The sequence below is a fragment of the Octopus sinensis genome, linkage group LG1, assembly GCF_006345805.1.
Source record: "Octopus sinensis linkage group LG1, ASM634580v1, whole genome shotgun sequence".
Classification (NCBI taxonomy): domain Eukaryota; kingdom Metazoa; phylum Mollusca; class Cephalopoda; order Octopoda; family Octopodidae; genus Octopus; species Octopus sinensis.
The window spans coordinates 54,381,619-54,402,038 of NC_042997.1; the positions used below are offsets into that span (position 1 = coordinate 54,381,619).

Consider the following 20,420-nt stretch of genomic DNA (forward strand, 5'->3'; position numbering starts at 1 on the left):
TTCCTACCTTTTCCTTTTCTGCATACCAAACACAGCCATTTTCTTGATAGCAGCAGCGTTGTCTTTCTCTTGATGTAACAAAATTTTAGTTTTGGCAAAGTTTACTTTAAGGTTTATCAATTTTTTGGTTTGCTTCCATGTCTGGAGTTTCTTCTCCAAATCTTTCACAGATTCTGCTTTATAAACAAGGTCATCAACGTAGAGGAATTCTTGTGGATATCCAGTTTTAAACTCCTCATTTGTGACTTGGAGGACTGCTATAAACAGGGGGAATGGGGAGGACTGAGCCTTAACGAACTCCTATCTATGTACTAAATTCATCACTGAACTGATTGTTATCTCTCATCTTGCTGCCTACATCCCTGTACATAGTTTGTTTGACTCTCACAAACCATTCATCAACCCCTAGCTTCCTTAACACTCACCAGATGAGAGAATGAAAGACCTGCTCCAGGTCAATGAATACCAAGTATAAAGACTTACTCTTTGCTAAATAATTCTCCTGAAGTCATCACACTAAAAAGATGGCATTTATGGTACCTGTCCCTGGCACAAACCTGAACTGCATCTCATCCAAGCTAATCCTATCCCTAATCAGTTTTATCTGCTTTAGAAAAGTTATTCATGGTAACTCAGGTTGCCCATGAACTTAACTAAGACATTTATGTGAGAGGCTTCTGCACAGTTTTCATCAAACAAATCCCACCCACAAAGCACTGGTCACAATCAGGGTAGAAAATGTATGACCAATGTGCAATGCAGTGGGATTGAACTTGTTAACCACTGAGCCATGCCTGCATCTGTTTGAACCAAGACTACCTTCAGCCTTTACATTTTGTTGGGGAGGGAAGAGTGGTAGGTAACTCAATGAATAAAGCATTGGATTATCGACTTAAAGATAAGTAGTTCACATACTGTCACAGATGGTGCATTGTAACTGCAGTCAAAACAACATCTAACCTACAAATGTTTCAGTCCACCTTGCTATAATTAAGCACCAAACAATACAGAAGAGGAAAGAAAATTACTGCTGTTGTCTGGTAACAAAGAGTGGAAAAGTTCATTGCTCATGATGTTTAAATTCAAGTCAACCCTGATCCAGAATACCTAGAGTAAAAAATGTTCCAGCTATGACCATTTTGTCTTTTGGAGAAAGACTGTTTAATACTACAGTATTTAATGTATCCTTTCCTTATTTAAGACAATAAAGTCTGACTTGAGGAAAATTTTCTTCCTATTTCTAGAAAGTCAAGTAACCATGTAGTAGTTCCCTCATGCTCATTGTTGTAAGCAGTAGTGGTAGCACTGAAAAATTATTAGGTTGCAGTGTGTTGAAAACCTATCTCCTACTGTTAGTGTGCGGACACAGGCAAACACACGCACATAGACAGAAAATTGATGTATAAAGGAATAAATCCACAGTAATAAAGAGCTCTACTAATAACGGGTTGTTGAAAACTCTGACAGTTTATTAAATTGTAGTAAATCTAAGTAGGACCAACTTGCATGCATATTTGTAATCTACTAGAATAGTTTTTAAGAGCAATACAATTAGCAGAAAAGCATTAATTTTATTTATAGCTCCCACTTTCTTGTATTCAACAGCTGTTTCATTAAGATAAATACCACCAAGTGTATAATTACATAATTAATTTTAAAACTTTGTTTATGCAAATCATCAGGAAAGTTATTTTATGTTAATCAGAAAACTTCCTGGTTTAAATATTTACATTGAGACAGAAAAAAAAAAAACAACACAAAGAAGAAGAAAAAACAACCTAAATATATGGATGAGTAAAAATAGAAATACATATATGAGGTTTTCAAGCACCACCCACATCTTGGTGAAACTGACATCTAGAAGTATTGTCTGCATGTATATGCAGAAATGGGCACCTTAGTCAAACTCCTCCAAACATATTTCCCCCTCCCCCCCACACCCCATCATTTCTTTCACTGTGATTCTCCCTTCTCCTTGAGACCACTCTGTTTTCCTTGATACCTAGAACCATTTCACCAGTTAGACATTCTTTATCCATTAATTATTGTACTTTTCTACACCCACCCATATAGTGATTCATCCCCCCATCACTGACCCTTCAAATTATATCCCCTCATGCACAACACCTACATCTCTCTCTCCCTCTCTTTCTCTTCGTTTCTCCACACACACACACACACACACACAAATCTTGTAGCCTATGCATCCACATGTCATTTCTCTCTTATCATCCTATTTTAGGAAAATAAAAATAAGAAATAAATGGAAATTTTACCAGTGAGTGTGTTAAATTATAAGGCACAAAAAGAAAATGACTCTCCCCAGACACAACAGAATATTTTATAACACATTTTCAAAAATGAATTTTTGTCAGGATTAAAATATAAATTGGATATTGTGTTACCAGTGAGCAAAAGCATGACTGACAATGTTAGTTTTCACCTTCTTTTATAATTTTCATAAAAATTTAACACGAGAGGCTCTAGTCCAAACAAATATCTAAAACAAACCACATGCTGGAAGGAATACTATAAGAAAGTAAGGATAATAAACATGCACAAATTTAGTTTCTCTTTGATTTACATAATCAACTGGGTTTTTTTTATTATTTTGGCATTAAATACCAAAGATTTGCTGAAGTTAGAGAAAAATTAGATAAGCATGATCTATTGGATGTGTAATATTGGTTTCAAATTTTGGCACAAGGTCAGCTATTTCAGGGGAGGGTATAAGTTGTTTACATCGACCCCAGTGCTCAGCTGGTACTTATTTTATTAACTTCAAAAGGATGAATGGCAAAATCAACCTCAGTGAAATTTTAAATCTGAACATGAAGATGGATGAAATGTCATTAAATATTTTGCCTGGTGTGTGAATGCTTCTGTCAGCTTGCTACTTTAATTGGAGGTATAATATTAATCTGTATGGAAGATGGAGATGAAGTTTCTAAGTTCTTATGATGTAAACACCATACAATTCTCTTTGGTAAAAACAAAGCTTCTGCAATGAATGGGGAAATTCAAAAGATTGCTTTGATACAATGGTAGAATATCTATCAACTTTACAAAAGATGTGAATTTGTATCCCATCCCATGGGCAGCCTTTGATGTTTTCCATCCAAAGGATTTTTTAAACCTAATATTTACACTATTTACACCCTATTAATTATAGCTTTATCTACTTTAGCTACTAAATTTCAATCATTAAAACTGATTTATACTATATGATGTTTGGAAGAAAGATGACTTGAATTGGTATAAATAAGTGATGTGAATGGATTACAAATACTAGATGGGAAGAAGAACCATATGCTTTTAATGGGAGGTTTAACAACAGGTACAACAAGAAAAAATATGGAATGAATGTAAGGTTAACTTTCTAAATGCCAAATTTCACAGATGAAATGACAAAAATAACTAAGAGTGGCATCAGACTTGGTGAATCCATGGAGTAATGAAAACAGTTATTAAAACATTGGTGATAACGAGGATAAATGTAAATATCAATTTTACCATCAAGTGTTCCAGATTTTGTGACCTCATCTTACAATTAAACTTCCCCAATAACTTTTGCTTAATAAAATATTCGTTTTGTATGACAAAGTTTAGAAAAAGGGAGAAAATGAGGAAGTTGATTCTTGTTTTTCTTCAAAAAAAGAAAAAAATGTTTAAAAATATGATTGGGTGAAAAGATTTCAACCAAGAAGCAAAGGTGTATTTGAATTCAACCCACTTGGAATTCATCTCTACTTTTACAGTGTTTTTAAGAAATGATAGATATCAGCTTTAATAACATAATTATATAGCCTCAAATTTATAAAGGAAAACAAAAGGAGAAAGCCTTTGACAAGGTCCCTCACTCACTCATTTGTCGAAAGCAGGGATAGATAAATAGCTGGTGAGAGCTGTCTTCATCATGTACAGAGGTACTGTCAGTAAGGTGAGAGTTAGAACTGAATAAAAGCAACAAATTTAGTGTACAGGTATGAGTTCACCAGCACTTAGTTCTAAGTTCCGTCTTATTCATCATAATCTTTCCAGCCATAACAGATGAGTTAACGCTGGTTGCCTGTGCAATCTCTGTGCTGATGACCATGTTCTTAGAACTGAATCTGTGGTAGAATTAGAAAGGACATTCCAAGTGTATAAGCAAAACCTAGAATCAAAGAGTCTTAAAGTTAACTTAGTAAAGACCAAAATTCTAGTAAGCAGGAAAACAAACAAACCACTAATCCCTTCAGGAAAATACCCCTGCTCATTGTATAGAAATGGTGTAGATAGAAAGTTCATTCAATGTACCCAGTGCAAACTATGGACACATAAAGAGGTACAGTGGAATCACAAGAAGATTAAGAGAGAAAATAGACTGTTTGTGGTAGATGCACAGGAACAATGAGCACTTAGAACACACAGAAAATATATTTTCTCGGATGCCCAGGAGGGTCCTTAGAAGCAGTACATATTTCTACCACCTATAGTGGAGGAAGTTGTTCTAAAAGTATAATTGTCAGAATAAGAAAAGAACAGAGAATGTACAGAATGATGTTACTTCTGTTTGCAACAAAAGTTCTCTCTCTCAAAGAGAAAGGCAGATTGTGTGATACTTGTGTACAAACAGCAATGCTACATGGTAGTGAAACAAAGGCTGTGAATGCAGAAGACATAAGATGGCTTGAAAGAAATGAAGCTAGCATGTTCCACTGGACATGCAACATCAGTGTACATGTAAGACAAAGTGTAAATGTGTTTGAGAGAAAAGTGGACATAAGAGGCATCAGATGTGGTGTGCAAGAGAGGGGACAGTTCTGATATGGTCATGTGATGTGGATGAATGAGGACAGCTGCACAAAGAAGTGTTGACTGCTAAATGTGGATGGAATCTATGGAAAAGGAAGACCCAGAAAGACGTGGAACAAAGTGGTGAAAAAATGATGCTGGGCTTCACAGAGAAAATGATAAGGACAGAGATGATTGGCATTTGCTGCACTTAAGAAGACCTGTTCATCTAAGCAAAAATGAGGTCCTAAAGGTCTTCTTCTCAATTCATCTTCCTAACCCCCTCACCTACACTCATGTTCACCACTCACTGCATTCCTCCTCCCCTCCACCTCCTACTCTTCTTTTGCATTCTTACAAGCTTCCCTGCCCATTTGCCCTGTCCAACCCTCTGTACCTATTCACTTATATTCACCTCTCTGTAACTTGAGGGTACACCCTAACACATCTTCACCACCATTTTCTCTTTCTCTCTTCCTCCTCTCCTTTTTCTCTTCTAACAGGGATAGCCAGGTATCTCTTCAACAACAAGAGACTTGTTTCAGTTCCTCTATCATACTCCAACACCTCATCACCTGGCACAAAGCTACTTCCCTTAATACGACTCCTGCCTCAGTCAAGAGAGCTTGTCTTGCAAGTTACTTGGTGAGCTCACTGCTGTTGATGCAATGTAAAAAGCCCTGAGTACACTCTGTAAAGTGGTTAGCATTAAGAAGGGCAACCAGCTGTAAAAATCATATCAAAATAGAGAATAAAGCTTGGTTCACCAGCCCATCAAACCGTTCAACACACACCATCATGAAAAATGAACGTTTGATAGTGAAGATGCTGCTGCTGCTGCTGCTGCTGATGATGATGATGATGATGATGATGGTGATGATGATGATGCTAAAGTGATACTTTTATACTTAACCGAAAATAATTTTTTTCCTCTGTGTGTTACTGAGATATTGAAAAAGATTTCTTAATTAAAGACCCAATTACAATAGTTTAAAGTTGCCCTGCAGCATCATTTATCACTGTCAATGTGACATGAGAACAAATCTAATACTATACCCATCCCAAATAATACTACTGTCCTATATCAACATAGCATAAAACAAACGTTCTGATAAATGTTCCTTGTCAAGACAACCTTTTGTTATAATTGTATGAAATATACTTCCTTGTATAAGTTTGTAAATAATCGATAAGGTGTTTTTGTTTGTGTTGTTTAATTCTATGTCAAACCTATGATTATAGGCGCTCCAGCTGTGACCATTCAACTTTTTTTTAACTATCAGTGTTTGAGTTGTCCAGTGTAACCTTTATTTAAGGTAACAGAGTGTGATTTTGGGGTGAGATTTGGCTGCTATTTCTAGCAGGGTTAGTAACTCCGTTGGCTCTTTATAGCCAACGTATAGGAGTGTTTGTGTGTGTGTGTTAAGTATGAAAAAAATTTTATGAGAAAGCTAGAGATACTAAAAAGTATGACAAATACCATATATGCCGACTGATTCTAATAATGAATAAAGGATTTTCCCAAAAATTTCGACGTCTTTGCCTTGTGCGAATGAGTCATCATCTGGCAAAGCAGAAAAACCTAAGAGAGGAATGGTTGTTTTGTCTTTCTACTTTCATAACGCTAAAAATCGACTTCGATTGCTGAAAAAAAAAGTACAACAGAAATAATAAAAAAATCTAATTTTATTAAATGCAAACTGCATGTGATTTGACAGTTATTCCAGATTTTATTTCGATAAATTTCGTTGCCTAATTTTTCCATGAAGCTGATAAAAGTTGGTGAGAATAAACCACAGTGAAGCAAAATTCAGAAAATAGTTTTATTATTGGAAAGGGAGAAATGACAATAAAGAAGACTTCGGCAGATGACAAGGATTTGTGATTTAAGTGACTACGAAGTTAATGTTTTGTGTCTGTGTGTTTGCTTTTTAATGAAAAATGGGAAAATTTGACAAAGTTTTGTAACTTTTCTACCGTTTTATCTCTCTTCACTTGGCTGTCACAAAAAATATTTAAATCGGTGATTTTTTTTTCCCCCGAAAACTTATCTGTGTTTTCGTTACGAGCTGACTTATGTGAATTTTGAAAAAAGTGTGAGGAATTATAGATGAGGTGGTAAGTGGGCCAAATCCTGTTTCACAGTGTCCTCTGTGAGAGAAGGGGAGGCAGTGCGTGTAAATGCAAAGTGTAATTGAGCGAGTCGTTAACGACTACACGACAGTCATTTGGAAGGAAGATTTGACAAATCAGCTGCCTTCAAAGCTCGAAGTGGCTTAACATCTGGCCATCTTTCGACGACTTTGCCGATCATGTCCAGCAGAGTTCGTCAACTTATTAGTAGTGTCTTTGGTACTTCTTCAATCAAATCGGATAATTTCCAACGCGTAAATGGTTCCCGGCGCCTAACAGAAACTGAAGTAAATAATGGTTCTTCGACATCCTCACAACTTTTTTCCGGAACATCGGATACATCGACAGAATCTACCGCTTACCCTTACACACGACCTACATTTCTCTTTATGGACTCTGAACAGGTAAAAGAGTCAAGAGATCAAATCAAAAGACCAGCGGTTATCCCTAATGACATCCATAAGATTCCCATTAAGGCTGGCTATGCTGAGTGAGTAAATTTTGTGTTCTTTTAAAACTAGTTCTATCAACTTTATTAGATATTATTTCACCAAGACTTCGATTGACTTCAGAGTATTGAACACCTTTCTAAACGAATATCATTCTGATTACAAAAGTGAAAACGAAGAAATTAACAATTGTGACATGAATAATTTGTTAATTAATCAGTTGTTAAGTTAGTAAGCCAAGTCATTTGACTATTTAATTGCATTTCAAGATTTCGGTGATATTTTAACGTTATATTTCTACATACACACAGCACCTTGCATGTTTGTATGAGTATATATATATATATATATATACCGACTGAAGATTAGAGGCTTCGAGTGACCTGTCTGTTTTTTTTTTTTGTGTCGTCTCTTTGTGTGTTTTTGCGTTCTTGTCCCACTTTGTAATTTATATTTTATATTTAATTTCTATACATATATATATATATATATATATATATATATGTGTGTGTGTGTGTGTGTGTGAAAAAATAATTATCATTTGGGTTCGGACTCATATTGGTTTGACGTCTGTACACGATAACAAACAACATCACCAAACTTTCTATGATGTTGAATTTCCCGTTAAAATAGACGGAAGTGATGTTCCAAAGAGTAAACACCAAGGAGCGCCAGACAATGGAATTATTACATTCGTTGTATATTATTAATTTTCTTCGCTATTCCTACGTCTCATGCCGGATATCTTGTTTTGATAATATTTTTTTAAATAACAAAAGTACTCGAGTTTCGACAAAAATTATATAATTTTCAACCACAAATTAAACGAATCAGCTTTGTAGAGAAGTCTTTACATGATCGGTAGAAATAGCAGTCAAATCAGCTTTATTGTAGAATACCCAAACAAAATAATGAAAGTAATGTGAATGAAAGCATAAGTGTTGTACTTCAGCATTTTCTGAAAATTTAAATTACTATTGTTTCAGTCTCTCGGGGATGAAAATGTACTAATAAATGAAAACTAAATAAATTCATAAGTTTAAGGCAAACGAAATATATTAAATACGTTTGTATTTACTTCAATTGTCATCAGTATTTGGATTGAAAACATTAAGAAAAACTTTGTCAGGCAAGTAATGAGAAATGCAAAAGGAACATTTCTGTAAAATCTGAAATGCTGTTTAATTTTGTAAAGAAGATCCATTTCATTACACATTCTAATATCACGAAAAGCGATATGATAGTGAAAGTTCTGGCATTGTACCCTTTCCCTACATCATAATGTTTTACTTTTATTGATAACAAGTACATAAATATAAGAGTAAAAATATGTTGACTGCATGTGAAATGACATTTTCATTTTAAAGGAATTAAAGCTGCATCATTTTAAATTTTAGGAATTGTACGAGGAATTCCAGAGGTACTACATTCTAGTGGGAGGAAATATTGGGTGTAGTGGTTAATACGGGGTGGGAGGAGAATATGGGTCATGAGAGGAGGAGAGATGAGTGATTGAACAAGCAAACTCGTAAGCAGTTAAAAAGAAAAAGTAGAAAAAGCAGGGAGAGAAAGAGTAAATAACATATTCTGTGGACCAGTGGTTGGAGTGTTAATGAGTAAATTCATGCCAATTAGTTGATGAGCATTTATTTAGAAGTAGTCAAGGATGTCTGTGTGTGTGTAACAACATTGTCTCATGTGGAAATAGTACTCTAGTAGTGTAGACCTGCACTTCATAAAGAATTTTAGTTGGTAAGGACTGAAGTATTTTCTGACTGTAAAGATGACCAGTTTTTTAGTTGCAGATTTGGTTATGCTGAGGATATTCACCTGGAGAGATTCTTAGTTATGTTGAAGCCTACCATTTGCATCAACCTTTATGGTTTTAGAGGTATGATGTTCATATTGGTGATAGTAGGGAAGTGGGATAAAGTTTATTGGTTGGCATAGCGATTGTTACTTTGTGCAGTTGAAGTAGACAAGATTAGCAATACCCCCATTGGAGGCTGTTTTCAAGGTCCCTCTTCGTGGAACATTATAGATTTGGTGTCAGATGTCTAGATTGCATATGAATAATGTTTGGGTGTTAGGAGTGGGCATTGAGTTAACAGCAATTAAGTCATTAATGTGTAGGAGGAAGTGTATGAGGGACAAAAACTCAATCCTGGAACACATCAGAACTGATGAGGGGTCAGAGACAGCACCAGCAGCACATGCCAAAGTGATGGATGAAACCCATAGGTGAACTGTTTTCTCAAGAGATTTGTTTGCCATAAACAGCTAAAAGCTTTTCTATTGTCAAAAACTACAACATTGTTTTTACCAAATGTTTCAAGGGTAAAATTCTACTGGTGCATGTCATAGGAGAGTGGATCTTTAGTAGATCTTGTTTTATGAAAGCTGTGCTGGTGGTCATTAGAGAAAGAGAGAGATTCAAGGTGATTGTTGTTATCCTCACACATTAAGAAAGTTACTAAAGACAGCACTTAGCATGAATTAATCCTTTTCCTTTTATGTCACTACCTATAAAACATTGTTTTGGTATATTGTGGGCAAACATTTTGCAAGAGTTCCTTTGCCATAAAGATGAATTTGTTGTGTCTCTTCATTTAGAAACTACAATATTGGTGATGAGGTTTTTACCATCCAAATAAGTAGGAACTGATTTGGTTACAAACACATTCTGGAGTTTGTTTGTGACAGTTCCTGGACATTCACTTTTAGACATGTTAAAATAAATGAATTTAATGGTGAAAATTTTGAATTAAGTTTGTGTTGATTGTGTGATAGTGATCTTATTAAAGATGCAGGCAAAGAAAGAGCCATACTTCTCAGTGCCTATGATACCCCCACATACAATTTGTTCTGCACTTTATTGTTCCAACCAAACTTAGTGACCATACATACACAAACCTAGTTGAATCAATAACTAAACATCTGTAATCCATACCCAACCCTGTTGTTGAAAGGTTTAGATTCAATAAACACTACAGTTTACCCAGTTGAACTACAGAAAGTATATGTTGGCATTACATCAAATAACTGAATATAAGCCACTCTAAATGACATGTTAACCCTTTCGTTACCAACCCGGCTCTGGCTCTGTAGTACAAATGTCTTGTTTTCATAAGTTTTGAATTAAAATCTTCCACCAAACCTTGGTCACAATTTATGTTCCTAACAATAGCTTAATGATAACTAAGTTATTCTACTAAATTCTTTGTTATATTTAAAATAATTGAAAGAAACACAGAGCATCTCAAAATAAATAGATTAACGAAAGGGTTAAACTATATTGTGTGGCATTGAAAATGACAGAATCCAGTTACATCTTTTCATTGAAAGTACCATGAAGTCTATCATGGTCAAATCAGCAATAATTCAAAATCAAGAACACTTGCCGTCAGTTAAGCAGAGTTTGAAGGTCAACCAACAGCATTCCCAGTACGTGTGTTCAAAGTTAAGCAATGTTTTTTCTATAAAAACCCAAGACACATCATTAAAATGTGTTGCAAGAATGCAAGATCTGAGCATCACTCAAAACCTAACCATGCTACCCATATACTTTGAAATGATCATTCCACCATGTCGCCAACTTTCAACAGCCATGCAGATATATACATATATGTATAAAGTAAGGGAGCACCATACTGATCCCATGATTGCCAACATTTGCGTCAGTGGATTGACTTACCCATAAAAGTTGATACTGTAGTGTTTGTTGGTTATTAATGAAACTACTCTTACCCAACTGCAATTAATCACCAGACCATTACAAATTCAGCCAACTACCATCAAACTTTGCACCTACACTGAGAAAACTGTACTCCTCTAAAACTGTTGAGGCATCCCCTAGGAACTGTTGAAGTCAGAAAAAGGACATTCCTTATGGTCACTCCTGGGAAAGGACCAGGCTCTGCTGAGTCAAAATTGGTTATAACACTTTCAACTGGGAGAAATTGTACCTACAAACAGTGCAAATATAGTCATGCAACAAAAACTGGTTGTTCTAAAAAAAAATGAGTATGTTGGGGTATTCAGTAAAGCTCTAAATACATTAAAGCTGTGCCAGTGTTTTCTTAAGCTAGGCTTGTTCCATATTCCCCCAAAAGAAGGAATTTAAGTCAGGCTTGACAAATTAGTGCAAGAAGGTATTTGTCAGTTTGAAAATTACTCAAAATGGGATTCTTCAGTAATCATCATCATCATCATCATTTAACGTCCGCTTTCCATGCTAGCATGGGTTGGACTATTTGACTGAGGTCTGGCTAACCAGATTCCAATCTGATCTTGCAGAGTTTCTACAGCTGGATGCCCTTCCTAATGCCAACCACTGAGAGTGTAGTGGGTGCTTTTACGTGTCACCGGCACGAGGGCCAGTTTAGTGGTACTGGCAACGGCCACGTTCAAATGGTGCTTTTTACGTGCCACCTACACAGGAGCCAGTCCAGCGGCACTGGCAACGTCCTTGCTCGAATGTTTCACATGCCACCAGTGCTAGTAAGGTGACACGGTAACGATCACGCTCGAATGGTGTGCTTAACGTGCCACCGGCACAAAGGCCAGTTTGTTGCTCAGGCAACGATCTCAATCATATGGTACTCTTAGCTCTCCACTAGCAACGGATAGGATGGGATGACAATCTGTGGAGATAATAAACAAATTGTCAACAAATCAGCCATTGTCATAGCCCTCCTCATTATGCAACTCTGAATTAGCTATGATGGTTACCTTGTTTGGGGTGCCAGAGTAAATTATCCCTCCCAATCTAAGGGAGATAGTGCTCAGTCAACTTTACCTTTGAACACACATCCAGATGTCAGTAGGATGCAGACACTAGTTAGATGCCATGTTCAGTGACCAAAAATGAATAGGGACATAGAAACTTATGTTAGATGTATGCCAACATGCTGATCAGTATTCCAATACACCTCTGGGAGCAGTCTTTGAGTTCATACATTCATCCATATACCTTATACAGGGCCATTTCTGGCAGGATGGTTTTGATTGTTGTAGACACTTCAGATGGATAGAAATTTCCCTTCTCTAGCAACTGTTGAAAAACTTAGATCTGTTTTTGCAACACATGACCTTCCAAACATTTATGTATTAGCTAATGGTTCTGCTTTTATAAGTGATGAATTTCCAAAGTTTATGTCTTTAAATGGTCTACGTGTGCATTCTTGTCACCTACTCTTCCATGTCTTCCCTAATTATTATCCCTACTCTCCCTACTTATCATCCCTCAACACCTATCCTTCATTATATTCTCCCTGTCACCCATTCTCCATTTCTCTCACATTCTCCTATACACTCTTGCAACCTCTACCCACCCATACAATCTGTTCTGTTCACACATGCTTCTACTCACCTGTACCTTGAGGGTTCACCCTAACACCTCATCACCACTGTTTTATCTTTTTCTGGTTTCATTCTGGTAATTCCCACCCTTTTTCTATGATGTGAGCAGCCATTTGTTTGAAACCAACAAAATATTTGTTAACCTTAACTCAAAAACTGATATTTTATTAGATCTGGCTGAGATAATGGAGGATTAAAGTTCAGTAGTTTATTTTTTAGGTCTTTCTAATATTTTTCCCACCCTTTACTAATTATGTTTGTACCGAATAGCTTAACTCATGATAGATTTGGAATGCAGTCTTATGTCTGTTAGTACTTTTTGTGCCCCCACTTTAGCTAATTCAACTGCTTTCCTCTTTCCCTTAATATCTGTATGGCTGGGTATCCAAATAATTATTACATGTTTATTATTTTCTGATAAATAATTATTTCATTTCAGGAGATTACTCACAATTTTTTTAAAAATCCACCTGCTTTTTCTTGACTGAAATAGTTTTAGGTTTGAATGAACTGTTGGTAAAAAAAAATCTTTTTCTCGTGATATTTCTTCAACAGAATCTAAAGATGTTACACCCTGCCACACTCCCTCAGATATTGTGAAATCATGATGTAATCTGAAGCTCATATTTGTATTATTATTTTGAAAGGTCCTACCCCATTGTCTGAATCTGACGCATCTGTATAACTGGCCCAGTTGTTAAAACAGTTTGATTGTGCAATGTTATTGTGGTATTCTTTTACATCCGCTCTTGATTTTCTTTATCATTATTCTGTAGGGTTTTGATTGTCTTAAAGTAACGATATGCCATATACCTCTCATTCCTCTTTCCCCTTTTTCACAACTATGCCTCTCTCTCTTTTTGACTTTCTTAATTCTCTTATTTAAAATTTTCTGTATTCTTTCCTTTCTTTCTGTTTCTATTTTTCTTTTCTTTTTATCTCTTTGTCTCATAGTTTTCTTATTTTATTCATTATTGTATTCCATTTATTATTTTTATATTCATTTTTATTTATATCCTATAACCTGATGGCTTTCTCAACATAACTTGTGTTGAAAGTGAGTAACACTACAAACACTTGGAGTAATGATGGTATAATATCTCAATTTTAATTGCTGTTAATTTGTATTTATTGGGGTGACTACACAAATTTTATTGAACTGTAAATCAGAGAGAAAAGTTGAGAGAAATATTATCTGTATGGCTGGGTATCCAAATAATTATTACATGTTTATTATTTTCTGATAAATAATTATTTCATTTCAGGAGATTACTCACAATTTTTTTAAAAATCCACCTGCTTTTTCTTGACTGAAATAGTTTTAGGTTTGAATGAACTGTTGGTAAAAAAAAATCTTTTTCTCGTGATATTTCTTCAACAGAATCTAAAGATGTTACACCCTGCCACACTCCCTCAGATATTGTGAAATCATGATGTAATCTGAAGCTCATATTTGTATTATTATTTTGAAAGGTCCTACCCCATTGTCTGAATCTGACGCATCTGTATAACTGGCCCAGTTGTTAAAACAGTTTGATTGTGCAATGTTATTGTGGTATTCTTTTACATCCGCTCTTGATTTTCTTTATCATTATTCTGTAGGGTTTTGATTGTCTTAAAGTAACGATATGCCATATACCTCTCATTCCTCTTTCCCCTTTTTCACAACTATGCCTCTCTCTCTCTTTTTGACTTTCTTAATTCTCTTATTTAAAATTTTCTGTATTCTTTCCTTTCTTTCTGTTTCTATTTTTCTTTTCTTTTTATCTCTTTGTCTCATAGTTTTCTTATTTTATTCATTAATTGTATTCCATTTATTATTTTTATATTCATTTTTATTTATATCCTATAACCTGATGGCTTTCTCAAACATAACTTGTGTTGAAAGTGAGTAACACTACAAACACTTGGAGTAATGATGGTATAATATCTCAATTTTAATTGCTGTTAATTTGTATTTATTGGGGTGACTACACAAATTTTATTGAACTGTAAATCAGAGAGAAAAGTTGAGAGAAATATTATCGCTATGAAAATCACAAATTTCTCTCTTTCAATCTCTAGCAATGAATTTGAATTTAATAAGATTTTTTAGAAGCTATAATTGTCAAAAATCTATAGAACATTCATACTTTAGCGTTATACATCCTTTCTCCTATCATTTCATTCCAACTTTCACACATCCTACACATTCAATGTCCATGTTTCACTACCATGAAATATTGCCTTTCATACCCATGCATATCATTGGCCTTTCATTCAGACAGGTAATTTCCTTATTGCCAGCAGAGATAATATCCTTCTGATGTTTTTCTCACTCTGACATAAATTACAACTAGTTTACCTTCCTTGAGTTTTATTCACCATTAACCCTTTCGATATCAACCTGGCTGAAACCACCTCTAGCTCTGTAGTACAAATATCTTGTTTTTATGAGGTTTAAATTAAAACCTTCCACCAAAACTTAGTCACAATTTATGTTCCTAACACTAGCTGAATGATAACTACGTTATTTTACTAAATTCTTTGTTATATTTAAAAATAATTGAAAAAAATGGAGAGCATCGCAAAATAAATACGGAAACGAAAGGGTTAAACAAAATATATAGTGCTTGATACAAACTGAAATAGGGATGATTCACTGTAGCACAACAAACACAGGATGCAGCTTTAGTTCTATAACAGCTGATTATAATTCATTATCCCCACATTTTCAGGTTGAACTCCATTACATATCAGCCAGTATTGATAGCTAAATTAAGAAACATTAATGACAAACCTACACAACATCATCATCATCATCAAGCATCCATTGTCCAATGCTGGCATGAGTTGGCTGCACTAGACTCCTGTCTGATTTGACATGGTTTCTATGGCTGGATGCCCTTCCTAATGCCAACCACTCTGAGAGTATAATTAGTGCTTTTACATGCCACCGGCATGGCTGCCATTTGCATGACACCGGTATCTGCCATGACTGTGATTTTACTTGGCTTGATAGGTCTTCTCAAGTACGACATAATGTCAAAGGTCTCAGCCATTGCCTCCGTGAAGCCCAACACTTAAAGGAGCTTTTCACGTGTCACCGGCATCAGCCACTTTGCTTCAGTGAGGCCCAGTACTCGAAAGGGGCTTTTCACATGCCACTGGCAAGGGCTATATATATATTATAATATATAGTCCTTTAAGTGAAAGGAGTGGAATAACAAAAAGGCAAAGCAGAGTAGGTAGATGTCAAAGAGGATTCATCATCTCTACTCACCACCTCCTGATGGTCTGTTTCAGAAGAACCATCTGTTCATGAGTGTAGAAGCATCATCTTCAGGTATTATTTATTTGGGAGACTCAGATACTGCTGGTTTATGTACAAGATTGGATAGATAAACATTTTATAATAGTTTTGGTAATGATATCTGCACGTGAGAGAGCAAAGAAGAACTTTGAGAATTCATCCACAATGGTCAGCAAATAGCTTTCTCTTTTTTCTTTCTTTTCTTTTTGTTTTGTAGTTGAGAGGAGAGGTCCCTTAGAAACAAGGCCTAGTTTCTCAAAGATCTGAGTAGCCTTTATCACATTAGCAGGTATTGGATTATAAAACCTTGGCTTTATCTCAGCACATGTGCAGCACGTAAAGATCATTCTTTTGACTTCCTCAGCAGAATATAGAAGATTTCTGGCACACACAAAATGAAACACCCTTAAGTCCTTAACAAGGAAGAATTTGGTCTTGCGACAGACACAGCAGGCATTCCTTCAGCCTAAGCTTCCACCTGGTGAATCCACTCCATAATACAGCTGGAGGCTTGTGAGTATTTTCACTCTTGCCTGTGCAAACATATTTGGTATCATACCTAATTAGTGGAGTTTTCACCCTCCATCTGAAATCTACGGTACCAGAGACATGGAACCTTGTAGAGGAGACATTGGCTATATCTAGCCAATAGCATTTGGCCTCCTTTGCTAGTTCCTGCTCTTCACCTGTAATGGTTGTGACATCCCAATTCCTCATGTTGTCTCCTCCTGGACCAGCTTCAGGATCCCAGGACACACATCGTTTGTGCTTCCATGTCACACCTCCTAGAAGAAGTTGCAGTCTTATTGCTGGTTATAGCAACATTGGGTGGAAATTGCAGTATGCTTTTCTAACAGATTCCTTTACCTGAGATCCAAATGTTTCCCTTGTTAATCCCTGCAACAGATGATGCAGTATGTTTGTTCTTTTGAACCCCTTTCATATTGCAGTTTTTTTGGTGGTCTTATTCATGTCAGGAACCAAGCTTGTATTTGTTTGTGACCCACAAGAGGTAGGAAATATGAAACAGAAATAGGTGAAGTATCTGAAGGGGATCATTTAAAGAAAAAAAAGGTTTGAATAGTGTCATAGAAATAAACCAGAGAGGGTAGATAAGCTGTGGGCAAAGTACAATGAGAGAAAAGAGTTAGAGGGCAGAGGCATGATGAGTGAACACAAGATATAAATGCTGGTAGAGCTACGTGTTTAAGATGTTTACTTTAAAATAACAAGGTTTAGGATTCATTCTCACTGCATGGGTACTATTCACTGATGTCATTTACTATAGCCACGGGTTTGCCAATGTCTTGTGAGTGAAATTGGTCAATGGAAACTGAAAGAAGCTTGTCATATGTGAATGTATGTTTGTGTCTTCTCCTTCTTTTCACATTTGTGTGCTGATTCAAAATAAAGTCACTTTTCACGCAAACGGTGTCATTTGTTTACAATTTTCCATAAAAACATATTCAGCCATTGAGCTATTCATTATGTGAAGAACTAAGAAAAATATTACAGTACTTGTAAACAACTGAGGATTGATAATCAGAAGAACATCTGATGATATAAGATCATGGAAAAGAGGATGTTAAATGATAATGGTGGTGGTGGTGGTAACAGCAGCAAAGGCAGAGTAATAGAAGAGAGATAAATTAAGAGGATGTTGTACTGAATGCTTAATTCAATTCTTAATTGAACTTTTCCACTGCTGAAGTTTTTAGCAACACTCAAAGAAGAGGGAGATAGTTCCAAGAAATTAAGAATTAATCTCTTAATGTTAATTTACATGTATCTAACTTTATGATGATGATGTTGTACATACATGAACTACATACTGGTGCTGAACCAACAATATCCACTCTACTACTCAATAGGGACTGTTTTCTTAAGAGCAATTATGACTATATAACATTGTGCTACAACACAATCAGTTCTCTGTAAATGACATCTGTGACCTGGTTTTTTAAAAATTCCCCGTTATAGTTTTATTTTTAAGATGTTAATATATCTCAAAAAGACATGAACATCACAACTTCTCTTTGTTCACTACTTATAAATATGAAACTTATGGGTTAAATATTATTGTTGTCTAACCCTAAATATGATCTGGTATACCAAACTAGAGCTGAGGTTCACATCTGCACTAATTTGTTATCTATAGGAGGATTAAAACCTCTTAATCTCTTCAACAAATTATATGTATGTATGTATGTGTGTGTGTGTGTGTGTGTGTGTGTGTGTGTGCATGTGTACTGATACGAATGCTCAGTCTCTAATCAAATTGAAATCATCCCTACCTCATACAGATGACACATGAACATACTGAAAACATCTTTCCATATTTTCTTTCTAGTAGTCCTAATAGTCAAATTTTGGATGTTAGTGTGTGAAATTTATTATTTTTATCAGGGTTTTTTTTTTCATCTTAATCACCACTTCCGTCTCTAAAAAAAATAATTCTATCTCTTCTGTAATAACATTCATTGTTGATACTGATGACGATTTCTTCCTTTGGAATGAAAACTTATACAGAAAAGGAAATGGAAAGCCCTTATCACCTCACCAGTGTCTAAAATTGTCACATGCTCAGAGAAAGCACAGTAGGGTTAATTTGGTATCTGACTGCTGCTTATGTTGTTGGCTCTGTAAAGATGGGATGAAAGCTATATTTGATGCTGACAAGGTTGTAACTAAATGTTACAAGACATCATCAAGGCTTTAATGTTTCTACTGTAAAAAATAATTTCTAACTTAGCACATAGTCATTAATTTTGAAGAAATGGTGTTATCAACTTCCAACTTTAATTGACCCTAGCACTTGACTGGTACTTAGGACTTGGTACTTACTTATCAACCCTGAAAGGATGAAAGGCAATGTTAACCTCAGTGGGTTTTAAACACAGTCTAGAATGTTACTAAATACCATATGCCTATTTAATTGTCTTTTAGTCTCCACAATTTCTGCGACATTATTGCTCATATTATTAACAACAATGATGGTGATGATAATGACAATGACAATGGTTTCTTTTTTCCTAATAATGGCTTGTTAGAGCTGTTGAAACCATGCAGGACACTCTCAGCACAGTGACACCTGGCACATTAAATTCTTTATCGAACTTGTTAATAATAGGTTCAGTAAGGAATTTAGTGTGCTAGGTGTTCATTAAGCAGAGGCACAATGGCCCAGTGGTTAGGGCAGCGGAATCATGGTCGGAAGATCGCAGTTTCGATACCCAGACCGGGCGTTGTGTGTGTTAATTGAGTGAAAACACTTGAAACCCCCACGAGGCTCCAGCAGGGGATGGTGGCATCTCCTGTTGTACTCTCTCGCCACAACTTTCTCTCACTCTCTCTTCCTGTTTCTTGAGTAACGCTGTGATAGACTGGCATCCCGTCCAGCTGGAGGGAACACATACGCCACAGAAACTGGGAAACTAGGCCCATGAGCCTGGCTAGGCTTGAAAAGGGCAACGTTTTTTTTAGGTGTTCATTAAGGCTTGCTTTTTTTTTTTCTCTCACCACCACTTGCAAATTCATTTCAGTTCTAGAAGAGGTGAGGCTCTTTCTATACCTAAAAAGTGTGATGTTATCCAAATCTCCAGTGACAAAACTTGTGATAGCCCAATGTTCCTGTCTAGAATAAACTGTCTCTCAACTAATTAATACTATGACAACTGAAATAAACTTCATCACAGTCCACCAATCTATGGTGCTACAAGTCACTGCTCAAATTAGTTGAAATCAACTCTCCTTAGACAACCCTTTCATTGACACTCCAGATATTTCAAACCTTAGTTATGTGATAAAATTATAAGAAATAATTTTGGCGCGACACTAGCCAAATTTTAACATCTCTGGAGCCTATTTTCTTACCCCAACACCAACTTCCATTCAAACATTCACGTGACCCCTTTATAATGACCAATCAAAATTGTATTGACCATTGTCCACAAGAAATTTTAGGCGCGAAACCAAGCAAATCTTAAACAACTCTGGAGCCTCTTTTTTCACATATAAGAGACAGCAAACCCAACATAAAGTCAGATAAGAGAAAAAAATCTATCAGAAAGGAACTCTATCTCTCTTAAAAAAATATCTTTTGATAAGCATAACAAATGCGCAGCCGGTAAAAAGAACTTTCACCTAATTAAATACACTCTCCCTTACTTAAATTATTTTGTCAGCATTTTCTTCATTTCCTTTTTATATATATATATATATATATATATACACACACACACACACACACACATATACGACAGGCTTCTTTCAGTTTCCATCTACCAAAGCTTTGGTCGGCACGAGGCTATAGTAGAGGACACTTGCCAAAGGTGCCACACAGTGGGAATGAACCTGGAACCATGTGGTTAGTAAGCAAGCTACTTACCACACAGCCACTCCTGCACCTA

The 20,420-nt window shown here is 35.8% G+C and overlaps 1 protein-coding gene across 1 annotated transcript in view; it reads left to right on the forward strand.

The window, feature by feature from the left end:
- Positions 1 to 6,808: 6,808 nt before the first annotated feature.
- The window catches only part of LOC115210229 (protein phosphatase 1H), a 39,081-nt gene continuing 25,469 nt past the window's right edge, over positions 6,809 to 20,420 (forward strand). Inside the window, exon 1 of the mRNA XM_029778706.2 lies at positions 6,809 to 7,399. Within this exon, the coding sequence (XP_029634566.1) occupies positions 7,089 to 7,399 (311 nt within the window). The 5' untranslated portion in view covers positions 6,809 to 7,088. The remainder of the gene's footprint in view (positions 7,400 to 20,420) is intronic.